Source organism: Saccopteryx bilineata, chromosome 2 (genome assembly GCF_036850765.1).
Source record: "Saccopteryx bilineata isolate mSacBil1 chromosome 2, mSacBil1_pri_phased_curated, whole genome shotgun sequence".
In the NCBI taxonomy this organism is placed as follows: Eukaryota; Metazoa; Chordata; class Mammalia; order Chiroptera; family Emballonuridae; genus Saccopteryx; species Saccopteryx bilineata.
This window is the reverse complement of record NC_089491.1, coordinates 389,506,763-389,534,113: the sequence shown is the minus strand read 5'-3', so window position 1 is coordinate 389,534,113 and position 27,351 is coordinate 389,506,763. Positions and strand designations below refer to the sequence as shown.

Here is a 27,351-nt window from a genome sequence, read left to right as displayed (position 1 = left end):
TCTGGGCGAGCCGGTGAGAGAAGCAGCTGTCCCTCTCGGTGCCGGTGCCGCGGCAGCTGTACACCACCAGCCCCGCCCAAGCGTAGGGACACACGCCCTGGCCTCACCCACAACTTCCCTAGAAACCCCAGGGTAGGCCCCTTTCCGGCTCCCGCAAGCCACGTCCAGACTGCTTGGGAGCTCCACTCTCCCTGGGAAGTCTGACTGGACGAGTAATAAACTCCCCCAGACCTTGCTAGTATGTGTGCGGCATCACCTGCTGACACACTGGAGCCGGATGGGGAGGGGGTCCATCCTGTCTCCTCAGAAAGCCCACACTACCGTCACTCAGACACTGAGTCACCTGCACCTTTCCACCGTTACTCAGCGTAATGCCAGTGGCCGAGGCCAGGCAGGTCCGCGCTGGACTTGGACCCACCGCAGAGGAGCTGCGGAACCGGAAACATCGGGGCCATTCCCGTTTAGTGGAGGCTCGCAGAGATGGGCGGGCGCGTAAACAGAGGAAAACTTGCTTTTCGCAGTGGAGGGCGACGGGTCAGGAATGCAGTCCCTCACGGTGGCGGCTGAGGGCACCAGGGAACCTCCCAGTGACGGGTGAGTGATCTGGGAGAATCGCCCCAAGGGGAAGCACCCACAGCTTTTCACAGAGACACACACATGGCTTTCTGCCACGTGCTCACACACTAATCGCACAAAGTGCTTGCAGCCGGGACACCAGCCAGCAAGCCTGCCACAGCTGTTCTCCCCACGCTCAGCTGGCATGTTCGGTCAATCCAGTGAGATGAACAAGTAGCCTTTGTCCAAAGCGCCTTCCACAAGGCCATGGATTCTAAGGAGCCCTCACATTCTTGTCACTAGAATTCATTCATTCATTCATTCATTCATTCGTTATTCACTGTATGCCTACGACATACCAGGTACCTGGGAATACAAAGGTGAACAAAATAATAATAATAAAAGGACACATGACTTCACAAGGAGCTTACAGTCTAAGCTCAAGAGAAAGAGGAGATGAGGGAGGGCTTAGTAAGTCTTAGGAAGTCAAGTTCAGCCAGGAAGTAATAGAGGTAGAGAGAAGGGAAGGCGTTCTGTGGGGAGGGTCAGCCAGAGCCGAGGCTGGAGAGGGAAGAGTGTGGGTGTGATGGAGCGGAGTGTGACTGCAGTAGCAGAGGCTTGTAGGTGACAAGGGGAAACTGAGGCTGGAGAAGGACACACACCCTCGACCTGTGCTTGCCTAGGTCCTCCTCCTACATGGAGGGACAGTTGTCCTGTCTTTACACATGTAGGCCGGTCGGGGAGGGGCCAGAAAACAAGAGTTCTGGTCCTGCTGACAAGTCTTCTGAGCCTTTTTTTTTTTTTGTATTTTTCTGAAGCTGGAAACGGGGAGAGACAGTCAGACAGACTCCTCCATGCGCTCGACCGGGATCCACCCGGCACGCCCACCAGGGGTGACGCTCTGCCCACCAGGGGGCGATGCTCTGCCCCTCCGGGGCGTCGTTCTTTTGCGACCAGAGCCACTCTAGCGCCTGGGGCAGAGGCCAAGGAGCCATCCCTAGCGCCCGGGCCATCTTTGCTCCAATGGAGCCTTGGCTGCGGGAGGGGAAGAAAGAGACAGAGAGGAAGGAAGGGGGGTGGAGAAGCAAATGGGCGCTTCTCCTATGTGCCCTGGCCGGGAATCGAACCCGGGTCCCCCGCACGCCAGGCCGACGCTCTACCGCTGAACCAACCGGCCAGGGCCTTCTGAGCCTTTTAATGACCTTCGTGGGCTTCGTTTTTCTCATTTAGAAAATGAGGTCGAGTCACTGTCTGCCTAGCTCATCTTCCAACATAGATACAAGTGCTTTGAGGACCCGAAAGCCCTTCCGTGGTACTCCCTTGGGGCTTCTGTAGTGACTGAATTGTGGTTGCTGGTGTACTTGTCTGTTACTGCCAAAAGATTGCGGGCAAGAACTTTCTGAGCCATCTCTGTCTACCCCAGGCGTAGCAGCCTGCCTGTAGCTTAGTAAGTGCTCAGTTAATAAAAAATTTGGCTTCTGGGCAGTGCAGGAAGGCTCTTGACAGGGAGGGAAAAGCTGCAGCTACAGTAACTATCTTTCTGTGCTGAGGAGTTACTGTAACCATTGCTCTCTGTGCCAAGGAGTTACTGTAACCATTGCTCTCTGTGCTGAGCAGTTACTGTAACTATTTCTCTTTGTGCAGAGGAGTTATTGTAACCATTGCTCTTTGTATAGAGTAACTCACTTCATTTGTATCTAATGTAGCCTAGAAAAGTTGATGGTTTGCCACAGAAAGTCAAACATCTTTTAACTTTGTGATTTTTGTTGCTGTTGTGAATGGAGTTCCCATTGTTTCTTTCTCAATATATTATATTATTGCCGCCCTCTTTTGCAAGATTGTGTCCAGAATGACAAACAAAGTTAAGAAATGAAATTCAAATCACACCTTCATTATGTAGATCAGGGACCAGCACACTTCAGCCTGCAGGGCAGACCTGCTTCACCACCTGCATCTGCAAATAAAGTTTTCTTGACACTCTAATGCATACATTATGTGTGCCTTTGGCAGAGGTAAGTAGTTGTGACCCTTAAAGTCTGAATATTTACTATGTGGCTCTATACAGAAAAAGCTTGATGACCCCTGATTTAGATCCAGACCTAAAAATAATTTAAAAAATAGCAATGGGCTCTGAAAAAGAAGGTAGAGTAATATTTTGAGTGATGGCAGCATGAGGGGGTTCGCCTTGAATTTCCCGAGAGGAACACTTTGAAGGGACAGCACGCATAATAGTGTTTACGTGTGGGGCTTGGTTATAAAGTAAATCAAAACTGGGCGAATCTCAAGGGAATGGTGCTGCCTGAACAAGCCCATTTGAAAGGTTACCTACTGCATATTTCCATTTATATAACATTCCTGAGATGAAAGAATTATACAAACGGAGAGCAGCTTAGTGGTTGCCAGGCATTAGGAACTGGAGACGGGAGGATCATGTTGTCGTGATTATGAAAGGGAGGGTTGAGGGATCTCTGTAGTGATGACTTTTCTTTTTCTTTCTTTCTTTCTTTCTTTCTTTTTTTTTTTTTTTGTATTTTGACTGTGGTAGTGATCATAGGAATCCTCACATGTCATAAAACTACACACAGGTATACACACATGCACACACACACTGAGTGTGTGAACAACTGGTGAGAGCAAACCTGTAGAAGGTCGGATCAAAGTCAAGTTCCTGGATGTGATAGCACGCTACAGGAATGCAAGCTGCCACCATGGGGGGGGGGGGACGTGGGGTCCCAGAAAGAGCTCTAGGATTCCTCAGAATTGCACGTGAATCTGCATAATTGCAGAAATGTAGGAAAATATATAAAGAGAAAGAAAGGCGGTCATATGACTCAGGTTCATACTTTGTTGTGTTGAGAAATATATAAAGTGCTACAGGCCTTTGGTTCTGGCCACTTGGCTCAGTGGTAGAGCATCAGCTCAGTGTATGGATGTTCCAGGTTCAATTCCCGGTCAGGGCACACAGGAGAAGCGACCATCTGCTTCTCCACCCCTCCTCCCCCTTCTCTCTCTCTCTCTCTTCCCTTCCTGCAGCCATAGCTCCTTTGAAGTGAGTTGGCCCCGGGCACTGAGGATGGCTCCATGGCCTCTGCCTCAGGCACTTAAAAAATGCTCTACCCAGATGGGTAGAACATTGCCTGGTCGGAGGCTTGCCAGGTGGATCCCAGTCAGGTGCATGCGGGAGTCTGTCTCTCTGCCTCCCTGCTTCTCACTTAAGAAATAAAATAAAATAAAATGAAATAAAATAAAATAAAATAAAATGCAACAGACATGGAGGCTCATACACAGGACTCATCTTGTGCAGATGCCGTCCTCACCTCACACCGGTGCCCGTGGGACCACACGGCCCCCCTCAGGGAGAGGATGCGTCCTCACCCCACACCGGTGCCCGTGGGACCACACGGCCCCCCTCAGGGAGAGGATGCGTCCTCACCCCACACCGGTGCCCGTGGGACCACACGGCCCCCCTCAGGGAGAGGATGCGTCCTCACCCCACACCGGTGCCCGTGGGACCACACGGCCCCCCTCAGGGAGAGGGGGCTGCACTGTCGAGCTGGCGTTCGCTCAGTCAACCTCGACTCGGCATCGTGGCAGCCTGTGAACACAGGGCACGGTCCCTCCTGAAAGGCGCTGTTAGTTTGTGATTTTTTTTTTCAGTGTTCATAGAATCCCAACCACACCGAGCCACATGACATGGAAGAGAGTGGGCTTTGCCATCAGGCCAAGCAGAATGTGAACCCCGGGAACAAATAGTACCCACTGCTCAGGTGACCGTGAGGACAACGTAAGAGGAAGCGTTTCTAAGCTGCTCAGCCATTGTGAGCCATTACTAACCCTGATAAGCCCAGGCTAAGTGCAGCCGCCGCTCTGAGGCTGAGTGGGGCTGGGGCTCGGGTTCGGGTCGGGGTGAAGATGTCGGAACAGCCTGGCATCTGTCCGCTTCATGGAGGGGCTAGAGCAGCATCTCCCCCCCAGCCCAGGGACCCCGCGGAGGAGCTCCGTGCCAGCCTTGGGCGCCGAAGGGGGAAAGGCAGCTCAGCGAAGTCGGGGAAGCTCCCTGGCCCTCCCTGTCCCCGCACACCCGGGAGCAGCGCCCTCACGCCAGCAGGTGCCGCTCGTGAGGCAGGGTCCGCCCTGCCGCGGGCGAGCGGGGGAAGGGCCACGCACCTGCCAGATCAGCTGCACACGGACTCCCACAGGAGAGCCCCGGGGACAGAGACAAACCGCAGGCGACAGGAAGGTGACCCCCCCCCGCGGGGCGGGTACTGACCTTGATGCCACCCCAGGCCTGAGGGGAGAGGAAGTCCACTGGACTGGGGACGCCCGTCCGCACGGGAGCCCGGAGCAGGAGACCCAGCTCGGCGGCGCTGGCTGCCTGGTGCGCGAGGAGGACCTGCAGAGTGGAGGCAGGACACCGTGTCCCTCACCTGCTGGCGGGGACCGAGTCCTGCAGGTCATCAGGGAGGGCGGAGCCCAGTGTGATGGCTGCTGCTTCTAGAACTGGAACTTGCCCATCGATTTTTTTTTTTTTGTATTTTTCTGAAGTGAGAATGGGGAAGCGGAGAGACAGACTCCCGCATGCGCTCGACTGGGATCCACCCAGCATGCCCACCAGGGGGTGGTGCTCTGCCCATCTGGGCCGTTGTTCCATTGCAGCCAGAGCCATTCTAGCGCCTGAGGCAGAGGCCATGGAGCCATCCTCAGCGCCCGGGCCAACTTTGCTCCAATGGGGCCTTGTCTGTGAGAGGGGAAGAGAGAGACAGAGAGGAAGGAGAGGGGGAGGGGTGGAGAAGCAGACGGGCGCTTCTCCTGTGTGTACCGGTCAGGAATCAAACCTGGGATTTCCACACTCCAGGCCAACGCTCCACCACTGAGCCAACCAGCCAGGGCCTGCCCATCCATTTTGATTGATAAAAGAAGGTGGAGAGGAAATAGGTGTCTATTTGCTAATCACTCTTGTGGGCATTACTTTTCACCCTAAATAGCAGCGACTTCAGTGCACACGGTGAACGACTATATAATCCTGGTAAGTGAGCATTTTATGCATCAATCACAAATGCCATCGAATACATTCCTGCCAGCTATGGAGAAGATGACAAATATAAACAACATGATTTGAGGAGAGTATCCAAGTAGCATATGACTGTTTGCAGAGTAGAAGGGCACCTATGAGCCGACAGTGCTAAGGGGCTTCCAGGACAGGGGAGAGTCCTGTGAGCAGGGGAAGGGGACTCGTCGGACTGAACTTTCTGTGAGGAGTTCCGAATGGGGTCTTGGAGAAGCTAAGGGATGGTACTATGTAGACAGGGGAAGGGGGCTTCCCAGGGAGGAGTTCCGAATGGGGTCTTGGAGAAGCTAAGGGATGGTACTATGTAGACAGGGGAAGGGGGCTTCCCAGGGAGGAGGCTCAGAGGCAGTTGGCGAGGTGTGTGTAGGTCAGGGTCACGCATTGCCCCGGTTTGAGCTAATGAGTCTCGCGGAGAGGTGCTTAGGAAATGGCTCTCCCGCCTTCAAGTGGTACTCTCTGCCGAGAGGTTCCAGATGGAAATGTTCACAATGGAACAAATAATTGGGTCAGTTTGAGGAAAAGTCTCTAAGGAGATAGAGCAGACGAGGCAGAGAAGCTCTTGTAAAATGGGGGTTCAATATTTACGAGGGGAGGAGAGGAGAGGAGAAGAGAGGAGGGGAGGGGAGAGGAGAAGAGAGGAGGAGAAGGGGATAAAAGGGGAGAGGGGAAGGGAGGGGAGGGGAGGGGAAGGGAGAGGAGAGGAGAGGAGAGGAGGGGAGGGGAGAGGAGAGGAGAGGAGGGGAGAGGAGAGGGGAGGGGAGGGGAGGGGAGGGGAGGGGAGAGGAGGGGAGAGGAGGAGAAGGGGATAAAAGGGGAGAGGGGAAGGGAGGGGAGGGGAGGGGAGGGGAGGGGAGAGGAGAGGAGAGGAGAGGAGAGGAGAGGAGAGGAGAAGCTAGGGTTGGACACTTCTTAGGGTCTGGTGGGGGCAGAGGGGCAGGAGGAGGTCAGTCTGTGCTGGGAGGGGACCTGCGTTCTCTGTGTGACAGCCCAGCTTCACCTCTGCAGGAGCAGGGGGTGCAGAGGGCAGGAGATGAGCCTCATTCCCCACCCCCACCCACGCCTTCAGTCTCTGAAACATGCGGAGTCAGTGTCAAAGTGATCCTAGAACATCTGGCCTTTAGAGCCCGATGAGGCATCAAGGTCAGGTGTAAATTACATATGGAAAAAAATGTCCAATGATAAATACAAGAAAATACATTTTCATGTTTTTTTTTTTTTAATGTTCAAAAGAAAGAAAAGACAAGAATTTCTTGTTAACATCGGAAGTTCCTCCTGCTTCCAAACCCTTAAGAATCACAGTTCATGTTCAAGGTCAAGGCTGCCGAACTATAGAGAGGCATTTCTTTTTTTTCTTTGTTTTTATTTTTTTTTTGTGACAGAGAGAGAGAGAGGCAGAGAGAGGGACAGATAGGGACAGACAGGAAGGGTGAAATGAGAAGCATCAATTTTTTGTTGTGGCACCTTAGTTGTTCATTGATTACTTTCTCATATGTGCCTTAACCGGGGTGGGGGGGCTACAGCAGAGTGACTGACCCCTTGCTCAATTCAGTGACCCTAGGATCAAGCCAGCAAGTTTGGGCTCAAGCCAGCAGCCATGGGGTCATGTCTATGATCCCACAACGAAGCCAGCAACCCCACGCTCAAGCCAGATGAGCAAGCGCTCAAGCCGGAGACCTCGGGGTTTTGAACCTGGGTCCTCTGTGTCCTAGTCCGACGCTCCATCCACTGTGCCACCACCTGGTCAGGCTAGAAAGATATTTCTTATTCCAGGGGAATGTTGGGACATTACACTTGCAACCCTAAACATAAATAATGAAGGGCACCCTAAGAAAGTTCTTACTGAAATCTCAAAATGTACCTAGTGGTTTGTCTGGCCAACCAGTGGCACCTTCAGTGCTGGTTTGGATGGACTGGCCCTGGCTGCTGGAGGGCTACGCTGAGGGGGTCACTGACCATCCGGAACCAGCGAGAGAAACCACAATGATTGATCGAGCCATTCTGCCATGGGTTGGACAATGATGGGGCAGCCAACATGTCCCTAGTAAGACTCTCCTGTTTAACCCTGCCGCTCAGAGCCCAATGAATAGTCTTCGTGAGCTATGGAAAACAACGTTAAGAGAAGGAAGTTGGTTTTTTCTTTTTCACACTTGCCGATTGAGCCCTAGGCCAGTGGTAGTCAACCTGGTCCCTACCGCCACTAGTGGGCATTCCAGCTTTCGTGGTGGGCGGTAGCGGAGCAACCAAAGTATAAATAAAAAGATAGATTTAACTATAGTAAGTTGTTTTATAAAGATTTATTCTGCTAAACAGCAAAAATATGACATAAAGTACTTGGTAAGTAATTATTATTATCTGCTTTAACTTGCTGTAACTCTGCTTTATAAATTTTATAAAGTAAAGTGACTTCCCTACTTTATAAATCACCATGACTGTGGAACCGGTGGGCGGTTAGAAAATTTTACTACTAACAGAGATACAAAAGTGGGCGGTAGGTATAAAAAGGGGTAGAAAAAAAAGGGGGGGTAGAGTAAACTACCCCTGCATTAGAGAATGGCTTTTTTTTTTCTTCCTGAAAACTTTTCCAGTTCACTCTTACCTGGAAGGCGAGCTGGGTGAGGTAGGTCAGCTCATCGCACTCGAAGAGGCCGCGGGTGGTGTACCGGGACGCGGAGAAGGTGATGCTGTCCACGAGATGGCGCACGCGTGCCGCGAGACTGGCGTCAGGCGTGGCCTTCTGCACAGCCTTCCGGAAGACGATGTTGAAGGCCTGGGGAGGGGGACGCGGGACGTTACACCACCGTCTCTGTCCGCAGCTCGCAGTCTGCCCTGCGGCGAGTAGTTCCACTTCCAAACCACAGAAACATCTCCCCAGCGTGTCCTGCCACAAAGGGACAGCAGCGGCAGAACAACTTTTGTCCTGTTTGCTGTTTTCTTCGTTTGCTCGTGTGAATTACGTTGTCACCCGGTGGGCACAGCTGTGCAGCACGCAGGGAAGGGCCTATGTTTCAAGATCAGTGAAAAGAGAAATCTCCAGTGGCCAAACTAATTAAATCCGGTAAGTTTTGTGGTCTAACTACCAGGATAAAAAGTAAACACCGTCAGCAGTAACCAGCTGGGATTAATTATTCTGCCCACTAGATTATAAGGCTCTGGATGGGGGAGCCCACGTGTTGTACGATACAACATTGCTGTCTAACAGAGACCCTTGTACCTAATAGGCCCTCAAAACATTTTTAATTAGTTCCTTTTCCTTTGGTTCTAAAAGATCAGAGTCCCATGTGTTCTTTTTCTTTCTGCTAACCCTGCAGTCACTTAATGAGTCCGCTCATGTGTCCTCTGGCCCGTGGCCCCTCCCTGCGATGGTATCTTCTGAACTATATACATCACAGGCATCGGGGGAGATAAAAATCATATGAATCCAGTTTTTCATTGTTTTAAACTTAGATACACACGTTTTCATACAAATGCAGCATTTAGGAATGCTGCATTTTGAATGTTATATGAATAAAATGAATCATTAAATAAACCAAATATAATCAGGTCTTTTCCCCTTTGGACTATGTAGATTTCTTTTTTTCTTTGCGAAGAAAAAAACCCCCCTATTATGGCTTTTTAAAACACTATTACAGTGAATAAAATAGGAATCAGAGAAAGTGGGGCCAGGTACAGGTGAGACTCGGGGGAGGAGGGGCTTGGACAGGTCTTGGGACGCAGGTGGGAGTGAGGGGGCAAAGCCACACAGGCAGCAGAGAGACCTGCAATCTCAATCCCTCACTTCCTCCTGGGGCTCTTCCCCTCCCCCTCTTTTTTTTTTTTTTTTTCTGAAGCTGGAAATGGGGAGGCAGACAGACTCCCGCATGCGCCCGACCGGGATCCACCCGGCACGCCCACCAGGGGGCGATGCTCTGCCCACCAGGGGACAATGCTCTGCCCCTCTGGGGCGTCGCTCTGTCGCGACCAGAGCCACTCTAGCGCCTGGGGCAGAGGCCAAGGAGCCATCCCCAGCGCCCGGGCCATCTTTGCTCCAATGGAGCCTCGGTTGCAGGAGGGGAAGAGAGAGACAGAGAGGAAGGAGAGGAGGAGGGGTGGAGAAGCAGATGGGCGCCTCTCCTGTGTACCCTGGCCAGGAATCGAACCCGGGACTTCCGCACGCCAGGCCGATGCTCTACCACTGAGCCAACCGGCCAGGACCCCCCTCTTTTTTCTGAGATTAAAAATACAATTATTTCCCAAGGATATTCATCATTAGCACTGTGAACAATGTCCTCACAGATGACCCTTGACCTTGGTTGAAAAAGGTGATAAGAAATAGTCTTGGGTCTTTCTGACACCAGGCACTCGGCACTCAGGGAAAACTGTCAGATGTGTGCCCTGGTGTGTATGTCCTCATTGGCAAAGTGGGGGGAAGCGTGACTGCCTCTCTCCAGCACACAGGTCTTGGTGTTGCCCGTTAAGGAAGCCCTGGAGCTTTCCTTCATTCGGATCTGATGGCCCTAGCCGAGTCTTCTGACCCTCCACCCCGATCCGCAACGGTGTTCCCCCCTCCTGGGTAGGACCGAGACTGGAGAAGGCTTGCCAGAAGCTGCTGACACTCCCCAGCGCCGCCCAGAGCGACCTGGGACACTCCGCGGCCCACAGAGACCAAGCACGTGGCTTCCCCTGGATGGTCACCGTGGCTTTTCTCTCAAACTCGGAACGGCGGCCGAGAAACTCCAGTTACTGAGTTTAAACGCTGTGATTCACAACTCAGCGAAAGATCTAAAGAAAGTCTAAAAATCTAGGTGCATTTAGCATTTTCTTGGCACAGACTGGTTCTGGCTTTCTTTTCTTCCCTATCCTAAGAAGAACCCGCCTCTCGTTTCTGATGTTGGAGCAGGTCTGGCGGCCGCCTGCTCGTACTTCCACGGTCTCCTCCAGAAGGTATCTCCTGTCCGCAAGAGCGAATTCTGACTCTACTTTCCTCGCTGTTCTTTTTAAGGCCTGAGATTTTTTCTCTTAAACCTTGTCATTCATACCGGATTACCAGATTATGAGCCCAGGGAGGTGGGGGCCAGGCCTTGCGATCTATCCTCCCCAGAATTCAGCCGTCCTCCTCACAAAGCAAAGCACCGAAAAGACTTGCCAGAGGGTTCCCGCGTCTCGGGAAGCCTTTCCTAGCTTCACAGAATGAAGTGTGAGCTCTGAGTCTGCGTCCTCTGTCTGGACGCGTGCCCCTCCCCTCTGTGCGCGCGGACCTGCATCTGTGTCCTCTGTCTGGACGCGTGCCCCGCCCCTCTGTGTGCGCGGACCTGCATCTGTGTCCTCTGTCTGGACGCGTGCCCCGCCCCTCTGTGCGCGCGGACCTGCATCTGTGTCCTCTGTCTGGACGCGTGCCCCGCCCCTCTGTGTGCGCGGACCTGCATCTGTGTCCTCTGTCTGGACATGTGCCCCTCCCCTCTGTGTGCGCGGACCTGCATCTGTGTCCTCTGTCTGGACGCGTGCCCCGCCCCTCTGTGCGCGCGGACCTGCATCTGTGTCCTCTGTCTGGACGTGCGCCCCTCCCCTCTGTGCGCGCGGACCTGCATCTGTGTCCTCTGTCTGGACGCGTGCCCCGCCCCTCTGTGCGCGCGGACCTGCATCTGTGTCCTCTGTCTGGACATGTGCCCCTCCCCTCTGTGTGCGCGGACCTGCATCTGTGTCCTCTGTCTGGACATGTGCCCCTCCCCTCTGTGTGCGCGGACCTGCATCTGTGTCCTCTGTCTGGACGCGCGCCCCGCCCCTCTGTGCGCGCGGACCTGCATCTGTGTCCTCTGTCTGGACGCGTGCCCCGCCCCTCTGTGCGCGCGGACCTGCATCTGTGTCCTCTGTCTGGACGTGCGCCCCTCCCCTCTGTGCGCGCGGACCTGCATCTGTGTCCTCTGTCTGGACGTGCGCCCCTCCCCTCTGTGTGCGCGGACCTGCATCTGTGTCCTCTGTCTGGACGCGTGCCCCGCCCCTCTGTGTGCGTGGACCTGCATCTGTGTCCTCTGTCTGGACGCGTGCCCCGCCCCTCTGTGCGCGGGGACCTGCATCTGTGTCCTCTGTCTGGACGCGTGCCCCGCCCCTCTGTGCGCGCGGACCTGCATCTGTGTCCTCTGTCTGGACGCCGCCCCGCCCCTCTGTGTGCGCGGACCTGCATCTGTGTCCTCTGTCTGGACGCGTGCCCCTCCCCTCTGTGTGCGGGGACCTGCATCTGTGTCCTCTGTCTGGACGCGTGCCCCTCCCCTCTGTGTGCGGACCTGCATCCGTGTCCTCTGTCTGGAAATGTGCTCCTCCCCTCTGTGCGTGCGGACCTGCATCTGTGTCCTCTGTCTGGACGCGTGCCCCGCCCCTCTGTGTGCGCGGACCTGCATCTGTGTCCTCTGTCTGGACGCGTGCCCCGCCCCTCTGTGCGCGCGGACTTGCATCTGTGTCCTCTGTCTGGACGCCGCCCCGCCCCTCTGTGCGCGCGGACCTGCATCCGTGTCCTCTGTCTGGACGCCGCCCCGCCCCTCTGTGTGCGCGGACCTGCATCCGTGTCCTCTGTCTGGACGCCGCCCCGCCCCTCTGTGTGCGCGGACCTGCATCTGTGTCCTCTGTCTGGACGCGCGCCCCTCCCCTCTGTGTGCGCGGACCTGCATCCGTGTCCTCTGTCTGGACATGTGCTCCTCCCCTCTGTGCGCGCGGACCTGCATCCGTGTCCTCTGTCTGGACGCGTGCCCCTCCCCTCTGTGTGCGTGGACCTGCATCTGTGTCCTCTGTCTGGACGCGCGCCCCTCCCCTCTGTGTGCGCGGACCTGCATCCGTGTCCTCTGTCTGGACATGTGCTCCTCTCCTCTGTGCGCGCGGACCTGCATCTGTGTCCTCTGTCTGGACGCGTGCCCCTCCCCTCTGTGTGCGCGGACCTGCATCTGTGTCCTCTGTCTGGACGCGTGCCCCTCCCCTCTGTGTGCGTGGACCTGCATCTGTGTCCTCTGTCTGGACGCGTGCCCCGCCCCTCTGTGCGCGGGGACCTGCATCTGTGTCCTCTGTCTGGACGCGTGCCCCGCCCCTCTGTGCGCGCGGACCTGCATCTGTGTCCTCTGTCTGGACGCCGCCCCGCCCCTCTGTGTGCGCGGACCTGCATCTGTGTCCTCTGTCTGGACGCGTGCCCCTCCCCTCTGTGTGCGGGGACCTGCATCTGTGTCCTCTGTCTGGACGCGTGCCCCTCCCCTCTGTGTGCGGACCTGCATCCGTGTCCTCTGTCTGGAAATGTGCTCCTCCCCTCTGTGCGTGCGGACCTGCATCTGTGTCCTCTGTCTGGACGCGTGCCCCGCCCCTCTGTGTGCGCGGACCTGCATCTGTGTCCTCTGTCTGGACGCGTGCCCCGCCCCTCTGTGCGCGCGGACTTGCATCTGTGTCCTCTGTCTGGACGCCGCCCCGCCCCTCTGTGCGCGCGGACCTGCATCTGTGTCCTCTGTCTGGACGCGTGCCCCTCCCCTCTGTGTGCGGGGACCTGCATCTGTGTCCTCTGTCTGGACGCGTGCCCCTCCCCTCTGTGTGCGGGGACCTGCATCTGTGTCCTCTGTCTGGACGCGTGCCCCTCCCCTCTGTGTGCGCGGACCTGCATCTGTGTCCTCTGTCTGCTGGGTCAAACCAGAAACCAAATCACCAAATCACTTGTTCAGAAATGCTCCACCACCTGCTTTTTTTTTTTTTTTTTTTTTTTTTTGGTGAATGCCCTAGAGGATAAAGATCTATTTTCAGGGATGCCCTTAAAATTTTATATGTCTTTATTTTTTTCATGAGTACGATAAGTTTAGCCAGCACTTAGAAATATTTCAACAACCATAAAACAGTAGCTTTGGGATAAAAAGGTAATAAAAGAAAATAATTTGAAATTTGTCTATTATTATTGTCTGCTTTGAGTTTAATAGATAGGAGTGGCACACTCACTTGATTGGCCCTATTATACATAGACTGTAGGTTGTATTCTCCTAACATGACTAATAGACCTTCATAAATTCTTAGAAGGGTAGCTGTTAATTTAGAATCCTTGGGATTCCTGGAGCTCCAGGCTGGGCTCCGGCAGCCAGAGAAGGGCAGGCTCCAGCCTGGGGGTCCCCTGCCCTGGGGTCCCCTGCCCAGGGGTCCCCTGCGTGCCGTGCTTTCTGGCCCTGCCCCGGGCTCCCTCCTGCACTTTGGGGGCCTGTATCCACCATCTGAACTCTTAGCCAGTTGTCGTGTTTTGGGTGGTGGAGGGTCGTGCTTCGATATTGGTGGCTGCTGACGGATCGGGGGTGGTAGCTACAGAAGGTTGGGATGGATTGGGTAAATTCTTCAGATGAGAGGACAGTGAAGCTCACCACCTCTTACTCATGTAGCTCGGTCTTCAGGGCGACCTGCTGCCCCACCTGCGCTCCTATGTTGCGGAGACGGCTCCGCTCCTCACAGCTCCTGCGCCCCACTGTGCCGGCTGCCAGCCTTTTTCTGCAGCCTGCACACCTGTCTGCGACTTGGTCTCAGAGAGAATTAGGGCTTTGATCTGGATTTGGCTTTCGTTTAAGGGGATGTTGCGGTTGGTTTTATCTTCAGATGTCTCAAACTTTTCCATTTCAGCAATAAGCCAGTTTATTTTTTACTCCTGTGTTCACCGGTGTAGAATTTTTTCATTGAATGTATTGGGGTGACACTGGATAACATAATTATACAGGTTTCCTTCTTTTTTATGGTCATGTGCGACTCCACTGTGTATACGTATCACAGCATTTTTATTCGTTCATTTACTGATGGGCACTTGGGCCGCTTCTAGATCCTGGCTATTATAAATAGTGCTGCAATCAACACAGGGGTGCCCAACTGCCCATCAGTGGACGAGTCAATAAAAAAGCTGTGGTTTGGCCCTGGCCGGTTGGCTCAGCGGTAGAGCGTCGGCCTGGCGTGCGGGGGACCCAGGTTCAATTCCCGGCCAGGGCACATAGGAGAAGCGCCCATTTGCTTCTCCACCCCCACCCCCCTCCTTCCTCTCTGTCTCTCTCTTCCCCTCCTGCAGCCAAGGCTCCATTGGAGCAAAGATGGCCCGGGTGCTGGGGATGGCTCCTTGGCCTCTGCCCCAGGCACTAGAGCGGCTCTGGTCACAGCAGAGCGACGCCCCAGAGGGGCAGAGCATCGCCCCCTGGTAGGCAGAGCGTCGCCCCCTGGTGGGCGTGCCGGGTGGATCCTGGTCGGGCGCATGCGGGAGTCTGTCTGACTGTCTCTCCCCGTTTCCAGCTTCAGAAAAATACAAAAAACAAACAAACAAAAAACTGTGGTTCATTTACACAGTGGACTACTATGCGGCTATAAAAAGAGAAGGAAATCCTACCTTTTGTGATAGCATGGATGGACCTGGAGATTACTAGGCCAAGTGAAATAAGCCAGGCAGAGAAAGACAAATATCGTATGATCTCACTCGTGTGAAATCTAATGAACATAAAAAACTGAGGAACGAAACAGAACAGAGGCAGGGTCACAGGAGACAGAGGGACAGCTGTCGGAGGGAGGGGGAAAGAGGCGTGGGATCAAAGAAGGTGACAGGATTAGTCACATTGTATATAGATGTGACTAATCCTGTGTATATCCTAACACACAGCTATAGATGACAGGGTAGCGATGCCCAGAGGGAAAGGGGGGTGAGGGGAGGCGGAGGAGAAGGGTGGGGGCGGGGGCAGAAAGAGACTGCTTGCAGTGGGGGGCTCACCACGTGTTGTGCAGAGGGTGTTATATTCAGTTGTAGAACTGTTTTCTTCATTCCCCTTTCTGATGGATCATTACTGTTGTATAAAAATGCAACTGATTTCTGGATATTTATTTTATATTCTTCACCTTCACTGAATTTGTCAGTTCTAGTCTTTTTTCCCTTAATCTCTTTACTTTTCCCTCCCAGCTTCCCAACTCCCTTCCTCTCTGACAGCTGCCGGTATGTCCTCGGTGTCCATGTGTTTGTTTCTCTTTTGTTTGTTAATTTATTTTGTTCATTAGATTATCACATGGTACTTGTCTTCCTCTGACAGGTTTATTTTACTTAGCACAATGCTCTCTAGGTCCGTGATGGCAAACCTTTTTATAAAAACCGCCCACTTTTGCAGTGCTGGTCAACCTGGTCCCTCCCACCCTCTAGGGGGCGTTCCAGCTTTCATGGTGGGCGTAGTGAGCAACCAAACGGCACCGTGATTGGCCCACCATGAAAGCTGGAACGCCCACTAGTGGGCGGGAGGGACCAGATGGACCAGCACTGCAAAAGTGGGCGGTTTTTATAAAAAGGTTCGCCATCGCGGAAGGATCTAGGTCCATCCATGACCTCTGGAGGCCGGGATTACTTCTACTTTTTGGTATCCTCTTTCACACATTCAGTGAGCAGAGTACAGGCCGTATCTCACGTGCTTACAGAATGAGCGAGTCTGAGACTTGGGGTGGCATCTCCTTCTGTTCCAGCCAAATCACCACCGAGTCATGGAAGACCCAGGTCAGGAGATGAGGAATACACGTTTGACACGTTTGAAGGCAACGCAGACGCTCTGTGGATTTGATCTGAGAGGTCCGCCCCAGCTGCTGGAAGCACAGGGAGGGGCCCCCGTGGTGTGTGCAGGGGCCATGTTTTCCTGCCCTCTTATATTCATGGGAACGGCCGCGGGCGTCAGTCACCTTGAGAGAAAACCGGTACAGTGGGTGGATCTTGCTGAGGTCGCTCAGGAGGAAGTAGAGCAGGGAGGCCCGGGCCGCGGCTGGTCGGTACTGCTCTCGGGCCTCGTTGATCTGCACTTCGGTCGCCCTGGACTCCAGGACCTGTTTGAAAAAAAAAAAAAAAAGGTCCGTGGTTTCAGCCAGCCAGGGCTCCCCGAGGGTCACCTTGGCCTCTCTTGTGTAAGTACATGCGTGTCTGTGTGTGTGTGTGAGGGGTGGGTGGGTGAGAGATTGGGCTGGGGACGGGGCTGGGGACAGGGCTGGGGACAGGGGCTGGAGTGTTGGAAGGCTACTGCGGTCTTCCTTAGCAGAGCGTGGGTGGAAGAGGTGTTACACTTCCATCCTTTCACAGGGTGAGGATGTCAGCTCCTCCAGTGCGGGAACGTGGGCCATGCCAACCTCTGCCCTCCGTTTCTGGCAAAGAATATTTTATTTTATTTTATTATTATTTTTTTTTATTTTTTCTGAAGCTGGAAATGGGGAGGCAGTCAGACAGACTCCCGCATGCGCCCCACTGGGATCCACCCGGCACGCCCACCAGGGGGCGATGCTCTGCCCATCTGGGCTGTTGCTCTGTTGCGACCAGAGCCACTCTAGCGCCTGAGGCAGAGGCCATGGAGCCATCCCCAGCGCCCGGGCCATCTTTGCTCCAATGGAGCCTTGGCTGCGGGAGGGGAAGAGAGAGACAGAGAGGAAGGAGAGGGGGAGGGGTGGAGAAGCAGATGGGCGCTTCTCCTGTGTGCCCTGGCTGGGAATCGAACCCGGGACTTCTGCACACCAGGCCAATGCTCTACCACTGAGCCAACCAGCCAGGGCGCAAAGAATATTTTATAGAGACGCAAAAAATAGGTGTGAAAAATAAGCCAGAATCCCCAGAGTGGAAATCCAGTAAAAGAAGCATAGTGTCTTATCTTCTGCTCTCTTAACTTTCATGCAGAAGTTAATATACTAACTCACAAAGAAAATCTCTTCCAACGGAACATTCTATTTTTAGTAAATTGCTTATCAGAGGTACACGAAGAGAGAGCTAACCATCAGAAAGAGGGCTTCTGTGAAACAAACCCCTACATACAAACTTCCGCAGGACCTGCTTAGCTCCAGAATAGAGAGAAAGTACTGATCATGTGTGAGCGTCTCAGAGGGGAAGAAAACCCAGTGACCCTTATTGAAGAGGAACCTGCAATCAACAATGAAGACTTCAAGAGAAAGTGTCACCGAAGGCGACAAGTAGAAGACCCACCGCCCGACAAACAAAATCCCAGGACTAACATCCCAAGAAGCTGGAGATGACTGACACTCTAAAACTTAATCAGTTCCTTCATTATACTTGGAGGCAGTAGAGGTAAAATAAAGTATAAAATCAGGACATTAAGAAAAAAAACCACAAGAACAGGCATTATCTGGAAAAAAAGAACTAATTAGAACTCCTAAAAATGAAAACACAGTTATTTAAATAATAAACTCGGTACACAGGCTTAAATAATGAAGTCAAGTTTAAAAGAGAAGAAGCGAGCTAAAAGATAGCTACAGGAAATTGTTACAAAAGCAATGCAGAGGGAAATTAAAAATGGGGAATATGTATGGTGTGCTTTTTTGCATTTCAATGACAGACGGTCACAAAAAAAGCAGTCTTTCTCGCTAGCGCCCATGGGTGAGCGAAGGGAACAGAATTTAAGTCCATGCAGAGAACCTTACAGCAGCAGCATCCTTGAGTGTTGGGGCTAATTGGCTGAAAGGGGGAGGGAAGACACAGGGAAGATTATGAAGGTGTTGACTTCCTGCTCACTGGGCTCAGGAGCACCCTGCGTATCTCACATGTACACACACCTCTTAGGTGACTTCATCCACCTCAAGAGTGTCCACGATTGGCCACTTGATGATTCTCAGCGTTCTGTCACCAGCCCAAGATCACACATCCAGAAACTCACTGGACGTTGCCCCGTGAATGTCTCAAAGGCGTCTCCAACTCAAAACACAACGCCAACTGACATCATCGTTTCTTCTCGTTCCGAAACCCGCGTCTAATCTTCTTTCTTCTTGGCACTGGGTGCTTTTCCGGATGTTCCTTCTTGAAACCAGCGCCGTTTCCTTGGCGACACCTTTGTCCATAGACAGGGCGAAGGCAGGTTTACCGCTGTGAGCATGTGAAACTGAGTTTACTCCTGTAGTGTTTTTGATGATTGTATTATTTTTCCACATGAACCACTGTAAATCTAGTCTTGCCCGCCACGGTGTGATCACAACCCATCGACTAGCTTCGAGTTAGCACAAAGCTCTGGAATGTGCCCACTTCCTTGCTCCACAATTGCCAACCTGAATTCAGGATGCCATCGCCTCTAAGATGAGCTGCTGTGCCCTCTGCTACCTTCTCTGACTCTGCATCTCCAAGCTTTCCTGCCGATGTAGCGGGAGCAACCTCGCTGCAGCGCCGTTGTCTGACTGCGTTACTTTCCTGTCTAAAAAGGAGGCAGAAACAGCTCTTCTGTGATCTACCACATCCTCCGCACTGGAAACACGGCCGACCTGCAGAGCCTCCGCAACGGAAACACGGCCGACCTGCAGAGCCTCTGCTCCGGGGACTGCTTTCGCTCCCCTGGACAGCCCCTCCGCACCCCGGAGCCACGGAAGAGAAGCGTCTCTCTCCCTCTGGGTTGAGCGTTTGTCCTGTCTTTTCACGGCGTCCAGAGTGTCCCCCTCCCCAGCCTTCAGCACAGCTTTGCCGTGGGCTGTTCCCCTGCCATTCTCCTTCAGAGCACCGGGTCTGGAAGCCTGGAATTCTGGCAAGGTCACTGTTGCATGCCCCCCCCCCCCCTTTTGTCATGGATTTTGGACTGTGACAGCTTCCACGTAAGTCGTGATTGGATGAATAAATGAGAAAGAGAAAGAAGACAAAAAGAAATGAAACAAGAGAAAAAGGGGTTCTGTAAAACACGGGGGGCACAGAAGGGACTCAGTAAATGTTTGTTGACTTTAAAGAAGGGAAGGATAAGGAAAGAAGAAAGATGAGGCTGCAGGAAGAAGAGATCTCCATGTCAGTTCCACCTCTGAGGACTCTCCCGAAGGGAGTGGGGTCGTGCCCTCCCATCTCCTCTGCCGACCGTCAGTCACGGTCATTCCTGTGAGGGCTGACCGCACGCTGGAAGGAAGCGTCCATCCCCAAGGACACAAAGGAACCGCCGTGAGAATGTCTGCCAGACTGACGGACAACTGTTCCCCTGCGTAACCTCTCCCCTACCTTTGTTGGGGGGGGTATTCTTAACACACTGCCACCTGCAGCGCAAACAAGCCTCACATCAACCTTCTTTTTTTTTTTTTTGTATTTTTCTGAAGCTGGAAACGGGGAGAGACAGACAGACTCCCGCATGCGCCCGACCGGGATCCACCCGGCACGCCCACCAGGGGCGACGCTCTGCCCACCAGGGGGCGATGCTCTGCCCCTCCGGGGCATCGCTCTGCCACCACCAGAGCCACTCTAGCGCCTGGGGCAGAGGCCAAGGAGCCCTCCCCAGCGCCCGGGCCATCTTTGCTCCAATGGAGCCTCGGCTGCGGGAGGGGAAGAGAGAGACAGAGAGGAAGGAGGGGGGGGGGGTGGAGAAGCAAATGGGCGCTTCTCCTATGTGCCCTGGCCGGGAATTGAACCCGGGTCCTCTGCATGCCAGGCCGACGCTCTACCGCTGAGCCAACCGGCCAGGGCCATCAACCTTCTTCTTGATCAGTTTGATCCCCTGCGACTTCTTTCTGCTGTCCCTGCCAGGAACCAGTACCTTACACACTCCTCTGATCCCAGAGCAGGGCTGAGAATGAGAAGAGGCCTGTGTGGGTTCAGCGCAGCTCGGAAAGGGTGAAGGCTTTGCCCGAGGGAGTCACGTCTTCTAGTCCCCGCAAGGGAAAATAAAAGCCTTCTAAACGTTGTGGAATAAAAAAGAAAACTATATACTAAAATTGTTTGCAGGATGGCGCTGCTTTTAAGAACTGAGTTCCTTGGGAAGTCACTGAGGCTCTCTCATTAAAAAAAAAAATCCGACGTGTGAGATTTTTCACCGGCTGGCGTCTGCTTGGGGTGGAATCGTCCTGAACCAGCCAACGCTTCCAGCCGCGTGCTGCCTTAGCATCGGGGAAGTTCCCTAAACTCACTGAGGAGCGAAGCGTGGGGCTGCCGTTCCCACACAGAAGGCAAGGCCCCGCTCAGACTCAAGTGCTCATCTAACGCGGGTGGAGCTGAGTCCTCAAAACCATTTCCCCAGAAGGCGGAATCACCACTGTGCAGAATGTGGTCATTTTAGAAATCTCGCTTAGCTTGGTTACGAGAAGAAAGTTGGGAAGATGCAAAGTCATCTGTTATTCTCTTTTCTTTAAGTGGCACTCAGGGTCTGGGAGGAGGGCCTCTGCCCCCTCCGCCGAGGCCCCCAGGTGGGTTACCTTTGCCTGGACGTCGGCCCCCTCCATCGAGGCTGCCCGGGGGGGGGGGGTTTACCTTTGCCTGGACGTCGGCCCCCTCCGCTGAGCCCACCCGGGTGGGTTACCTTTGCCTGGACGTCAGCCCCCTCTGCTGAGGCCTCCGGGTGAGTTACCTTTGCCTGGACGTTGGCCCCCTCCGCTGAGGCCTGGGGGGGGGGTTACCTTTGCCTGGATGTCGGCCCCCTCCATCGAGGCCGCCCGGGGGGGTTTACCTTTGCCTGGACGTCGGCCCCCTCCATCGAGGCTGCCCGGGGGGGTTTACCTTTGCCTGGACGTCGGCCCCCTCCGCTGAGGCCCCCAGGGGGGTTACCTTTGCCTGGACGCGGCCCCCTCCGCCGAGGCCCCCGGGGGGGGGGGTTACCTTTGCCTGGACGTCAGCCCCCTCCGCCGAGGCCCCCGGGGGGGTTACCTTTGCCTGGACGTTGGCCCCCTCCGCTGAGGCCTCCGGGGGGGGGGGTTACCTTTGCCTGGATGTCGGCCCCCTCTATCGAGGCCGCCCGGGGGGGTTTACCTTTGCCTGGACGTCGGCCCCCTCCATCGAGGCTGCCCGGGGGGGGGGGTTTACCTTTGCCTGGACGTTGGCCCCCTCCGCTGAGCCCACCCGGGTGGGTTACCTTTGCCTGGACGTCGGCCCCCTCCGCTGAGCCCACCCGGGTGGGTTACCTTTGCCTGGACGTCGGCCCCCTCCGCTGAGCCCACCCGGGTGGGTTACCTTTGCCTGGACGTCGGCCCCCTCCGCTGAGCCCACCCGGGTGGGTTACCTTTGCCTGGACGTGGCCCCCTCCGCCGAGGCCCCCGGGGGGGTTACCTTTGCCTGGACGTCGGCCCCCTCCGCCGAGGCCCCCGGGTGGGTTACCTTTGCCTGGACGCGGCCCCCTCCGCCGAGGCCCCCGGGGGGGTTACCTTTGCCTGGACGTCGGCGGCCGTCTGCTTGGTGCTCTCCAGCTTCTCCACCAAGGCCGTGTCTCCTAGGAAGTCCCCAGACGCGGAGGAGAGGCCAGAGAGGAGGTCGTCTTCCAGTGTTTTGAGGGTGATTTTGAACCCGTTTTGCTGCTTCGTGAGATCTGACTGCAAAGGTCAAGAAAGCAGGAGTCACATCTAGAAACCCAGAGAGTCTTGCTCTTGGGATCGGTCTGAATGAATAAAGGTTGATAGGGCCAGAATCCCTTCTCTCAGAGGCTGCAAACTGAAGGCAAAACAGCAGAAACTGAACATGCTGGCCTCTTATCTTGGACTTACAGCTCCCAGCGCTGAGAGAGAACAAGTCTGTGTGTCTCGGCCACCCCGTCTACGGTATTCCAGTATAGCAGCCGGAGCTAAGACACCCTCCGGAGATGGCGGGCCCCACTTAGTTCTGACACGGGCCTGGGATCACGGGAGGCAGAGGCCCTCATGCGCTGGCCCAAATGCGTCCGAAGCCCTTCGCGAGGCCCTGCTCTTGCCGGTCAGAGTGTCTGTGTTCTGACTCTCTGCTCTGCACTCACTCCATCCTCTGTTTCCCAGCTTGGAGTTCTGAGTGCCTACCTGGTACTGGCCCTCCCAGAGCCCAGCAGAGCCCAGCAGAGCCCCTGCGGCCCGACCCCAGAGAACACCGCCCCCACGCCTCTCCCAGGGCGCGCAGCACTGCAGGGTCCGGGGCAGTGCTCTCTCTGCCTCGCGTTCCCTGTGCACCCACGACGCACCTTCAGCTGCTCCAAGTCCGGCCTCTCCGTGTGGACCATGGCGGCCAGCAGCTGGTCCTCCAGGCCGTCCCTGGTCACGGTGAAGTTGATCAGGGTGGCCTGAGCCTGCAGCTCGGGCTGGTAGTGAGGGTTGGCCAGCTTCGTGTGCAGCACGAGCCGGAACCGGGGATTGAATTCACACTCCTTGTCTCCGATTTTAATGAAGCTGGAACAGAGAGGCTCACGTGAAGGTGGGTGCCTTCCCACCACATTCAGTCAGAGACAGAATTCTAGATTTTTACTGTCATACTCAGGTGGATTCCTCCTGTGCACGTCCAGGGTGAGTCCTAGGATCCTGGTGTGCCCTCACATTGGGAGCAGGGATGGGGGTGAGAGACCTTTCCCATGGCCACCATGTTTGATTTAGCATGCACAACCGTAGGGAGAGACATTTACACATTAGAAACATTTCCAGTAGATGGCAACGAAGCGTTTAAAGCGTTTACAGGACGGAGCGCCTGCTCTGTTTGTCTTATACGTTGGCAATAGAGCTTACGTTTTTTTTTTTCATGGCTGATGGAGAATGACTTGCATGGGTGAAAACGGTCAATTAAATAAATGAACACATTCTGTGTAAAGGCGACTTATGGCCTGGGCTCTGGGAGGGGCTTCTGAGTCAAGAGAACCTTCTGGATACGCACCCCTCCCCCTCCGCTGTGCCTGTTGTCCTCATCTCTCTTCCTGTCACACAGCCACCAGCCGCCAGCACCCACAGACTCCGGGCTCGTCAAATCGACAAGGAGAGCTGAGTTCTCAGCACTCAGAAGTCTGGCTTGGTTAAAATGCTCAAGCTTAAAAGTCACTTTGTCTTTTGCCCCTTACTTTTTTTTTCAAGTTCCCCCAAAAGGTGCACTACGGCCATTTAGAAGGAAGTCAAGGGGGACATTGACCAACAGAGGCAAAGTGACTCTAGGAAGCTCTCTCTGGGTTCCGAGCGCAGTTACATCGCTCCTGTCCGGTAAGAACGAGAAGTGTGCATGCCGTGTGGAGACCCCGGACCCGAGCTGGGGAGAGGATGTTCTAAGAAGGGCATATCTGTCCACAGTTCCAACCGGGACAGTGAACCCACTGGGAACAAAGGATGGGCCACACAGCCGAACCTTACCGTCCTTTTTTTATGACCTCTCTCCCGAGGAGCGGTCCCAGCACAGGGTCCACGGAGTCTTCCAGGTTTTCAATCAGCACCACGTGCCCGCCTTCCAGGGCCCGCTCTATGGTGTGAAGGCAGCTGGAGGGAGAGTCAGCCGGTCTGAGCCCACGGCAGGGCTCCCACTCACAAGAAATGTCACAAGACAACCGTGACCTCTGAAGCAGGGTGACCAACTCGAAGGCACGCCTACCTAGGATGATTTCGAGGCCATATTTTTCCCTCCGTAGCTTCAGAACAGGTAAAAATTACAAAGTAAAAAATATGAAAATTACTGGTCACCTTTCCACCTGTCATTCACATTTGGTGTGTACTAAATATGCATTGGATACAGTATAGTTTCAACTTTTTTATCACTACTATTTATATTATATTTACTTATATAATTATTTGTATTTGTATATTTTATTATAGGACTTCTACAGCATGTTTGTTTTATAACCTGGTTTTTGGACAGAAAATGCATTGCAAACATTTCTATAACAATTTCTGTATAGCTGGGTTTATCAGGTTATACTAATACATCATCATTTATGTACAATCAACTACCAAATTCTAGGTTATTTAAAAAAATTTTTTAATGTTATGTAAAGTTTAATAAGCATATTAGAAATTTTATGTTCTGTAAATAGACATAGGAATTTGACATCATTCCAATTCAAACAGTAAATTAACAATCACTTTATAGTCTTTGACCAAAATTTGAGCTACCCTAAAAAATAAACAATGAAGGTGATTAAAAATGATAATGAAGAAGAAGGGGAGAAACTCATTACTAATATCAAAATATTTTATATAACTTCAGTAATACAGGTATGTAGCAAAAAGTCTAAAAGAATGTCATATACCAAAAAGTTAGCAATCTTTTTCTGTGAATAATGAATTATAAGAGTTAAAAAAATTTTTTTGGTGATTATTTTTGTACATTCCCCCCCTTTTCCTACTATAATAATATATTATTTTTTATGATGAATAATACTACCATAAATGTTACTAAATATAAAACTAAATAATTAAAGGCTGGTATAGGATTATATCATATAAGTAGAAAGTTATACAGATTCCATTTAATAAGTTAATACAGAATAAAATTTCATTTCCAATTAATTAGGCAAAAGATGGAGAATTTAATAAATGGTATTGCAAAATGGCTAAACACTTGAAAAACAGAAATTAGGTCTGTACCTTATTTAGTACCCTAAATTATATGTCAGATGATTAGATTGCATTGTAGAAAGAAAATCCAGAAGAAAAACTAAAAAAAAATGTAGGTGAATAGTTGCCTAATTTCTGGACAGAAAACAACTTTTCCAAGCATGATCTATAGAAGATATAAAGTGACCAATCTGAGCAAACTGTCGTGTATCAAACCCCACAAATAAAATTAAAACGCAAACCATACACTCCAACCCATTTCCCCTCCTACGATGAAGGGAGACTAGACCCAGCAGTCTCCGCACGTATTATATATAATACGCCTTCAGCTGCAGACGCCCGACCGCTCCTCAGGAGAGAGGAGTTCAGATCTGTTCAGTGTGGCTCGGGGCAGAGGTGGGAACCATAGGGAGGCAGGTTTGAGCTCCATGGGAGGAGGACCTCCTGAAGCACAGAGCCCGACAATAAAACAGGACGTTTGGGGGCCGGCTCAGGAAGGACTCCAGGAGAGCTGGGAGGAGGACCTCCTGGGAGAGGAGCAAGGACTTCCGCATGGGTTGAGGGGCTGGCACCCAGCAGTCCTGATGAGAAAGGAAATCAGAGGCTCGGCACCCAGGCACCCTGCGCTGGGACAGGAGAGGGGGTGTGAGGGACCTCATGGAGGGACCAGAGGGGCACGGACAATCTTAGGGGCTTAAGATCTGCTCGTGAGACTTTGTATCCCCTGCCCCAACGGCCAAAGGGGCACCCTTCGTGTGAGGCCACTCACCCCTTCTGACCCATCTGGGCGACCCGGAGGTGCGCGCCGTACTTGTTCTTGACCCACTTGACGCCCTGGAGCTGCGGGTCCACCATGAGCGGCCAGCGCTCACAGCTGGTGAGGATGGCGGCGTTCTCCAGGGACATGCGGTCGGCAGGGAGGGCCTCGTTCCGCCAGGCAGCCACGCCGGCCTTGTCGGTCAGCATCCTCAGGGGGTCCAGGGCCGGGGTGGCCGGGATGGGGACCTGGTGGGGAAGAGGTGCCACGCGCACTCAGAATGGACGTGTGCTTTCTCCTCCGGGGCCGGAGACGCCGCCGTTCACGGAAGTGACCACCTTCTGGTCACTTCCCGCCAAAGAGTGCTTTTCTGGATGTCTAACTATATCTGGAAGCAGGTTCTTTTAAAGTCCTGATAGTATTTTTTTTTTCTCTTGATTGATGAACGAAAACAGAAATTAGCCTGTGTGACCCTTCCCTCTTCGGTTTATTCAACCAAATAAGATTTCTACCCTAGAGATGATTTATAGCTTAATCAATAGCGTCTCCTGGGCCCGCAGCCATGCTAACAGGGTCACTTCTCTGCTACGTCCCTACGTTTCTAGTGCATGCCTTAATGAACCACACCTGCTGGGCTCTCCCTGCCGGTGCCGGCCCGCGCTAAGCTCTCTCTCCTCTCAGCCACGGCACGACTCGCTGACCGAGACCCAGCTTGCAGACAAGCGGAGATGTCGACCTTTCCCCTGCCCGGCCCAGCCCACACCGGGGCTGACCACGCAACCTGTCTCCGCCAGCTCTCTCGCTGGGGCACGTGGAGAAGCTGGTGGGCGAACAGACCACCAGGTCTCTGCCCAGCCGGTTTCCCTTCCACAGCCCTTCTGTGTGCTCCTTCCTTTTCTGTCTCTGTCCAAGTAATATGTCTCATTGGGGACGCAACCATTTAAAGAGAGAATTGGAATTCGCAGTGGTGGGCGACCATCAGCCCTGTCTAGTGCTGCAATGTTGTCGTCACCCCCAAAGTAAGTCCGTCCCCATCAGTAGTCACTTCCCGATCTCTCCTACCCCCAGCTCTTAGCAAGCAGGATGCTTCCTGTCCCCACGGACTCACCCAACCAGGATGTTCCACTCAAAAGGGATCACACCACACGGGACCTTTTTGTGTCTGGCTACTTGCTTCCACTTAGCAGAATGGCTTCGAGGTTCGCACACCTGCCCTCTAAACCCCTCTGGCTCTCTCCTCTCTGCAGTCTGTCCCCTCAGTTATGTCGGGACAACCCCTCCAACCCGTCTTCTGTCCCTTTAACCTTAGCTACTCATCGTCCGAGTGGCCAGTGCTGTCCCATCAAGCTAGCCTCGGGAGGGAAATCACTGCTGGAGGTTCCTGGCCTGAGACATCAGAACTGTATTCACATGGGGTGGGCTTCCCTTGTAATTTTGTGCATTAAGATCTATTATTGCGACAGGGAACCCATAGACTTCACCAGAATGGTAAAAGGTCTCCTGGCACAAAAATGCATCAGAACTCCAAACAAAACCAGAAATTCCTTGCCAAGTAGCCACCGTCTTCGTTCACTCAGGTAATGACTGTCCTTTCGACAGTTTCCTTTTCTACGGGTGTTCGAGATCAATATATAGCTTTATTTTTTGGTTATTTCCTAGGGCTGCAACAGTTTTTAAAACCGCTGTTTAACGAGTGAGCGGGTGAGAAAGACTTAATGAACTGGTCTGGGAAACCAGTCATCACTAGACAATACGAGCTTGGTGTCCAGAGGGGCCCCCTGCAGGTGCGTCC

At 53.4% G+C, this 27,351-nt stretch overlaps 1 protein-coding gene across 1 annotated transcript in view; it reads right to left on the bottom strand.

The window, feature by feature from the left end:
- The window catches only part of DNAH9 (dynein axonemal heavy chain 9), a 263,946-nt gene that overhangs the window by 24,385 nt on the left and 212,210 nt on the right, over positions 1–27,351 (bottom strand). The window contains exons 53-59 of the mRNA XM_066264311.1: positions 25,572–25,807; positions 23,606–23,728; positions 22,462–22,666; positions 21,683–21,847; positions 16,283–16,423; positions 8,220–8,390; positions 4,826–4,948 (exon numbers count right to left, since the gene is read on the bottom strand). Coding sequence (XP_066120408.1) covers positions 4,826–4,948; positions 8,220–8,390; positions 16,283–16,423; positions 21,683–21,847; positions 22,462–22,666; positions 23,606–23,728; positions 25,572–25,807 — 1,164 coding nt within the window. The remainder of the gene's footprint in view (positions 1–4,825; positions 4,949–8,219; positions 8,391–16,282; positions 16,424–21,682; positions 21,848–22,461; positions 22,667–23,605; positions 23,729–25,571; positions 25,808–27,351) is intronic.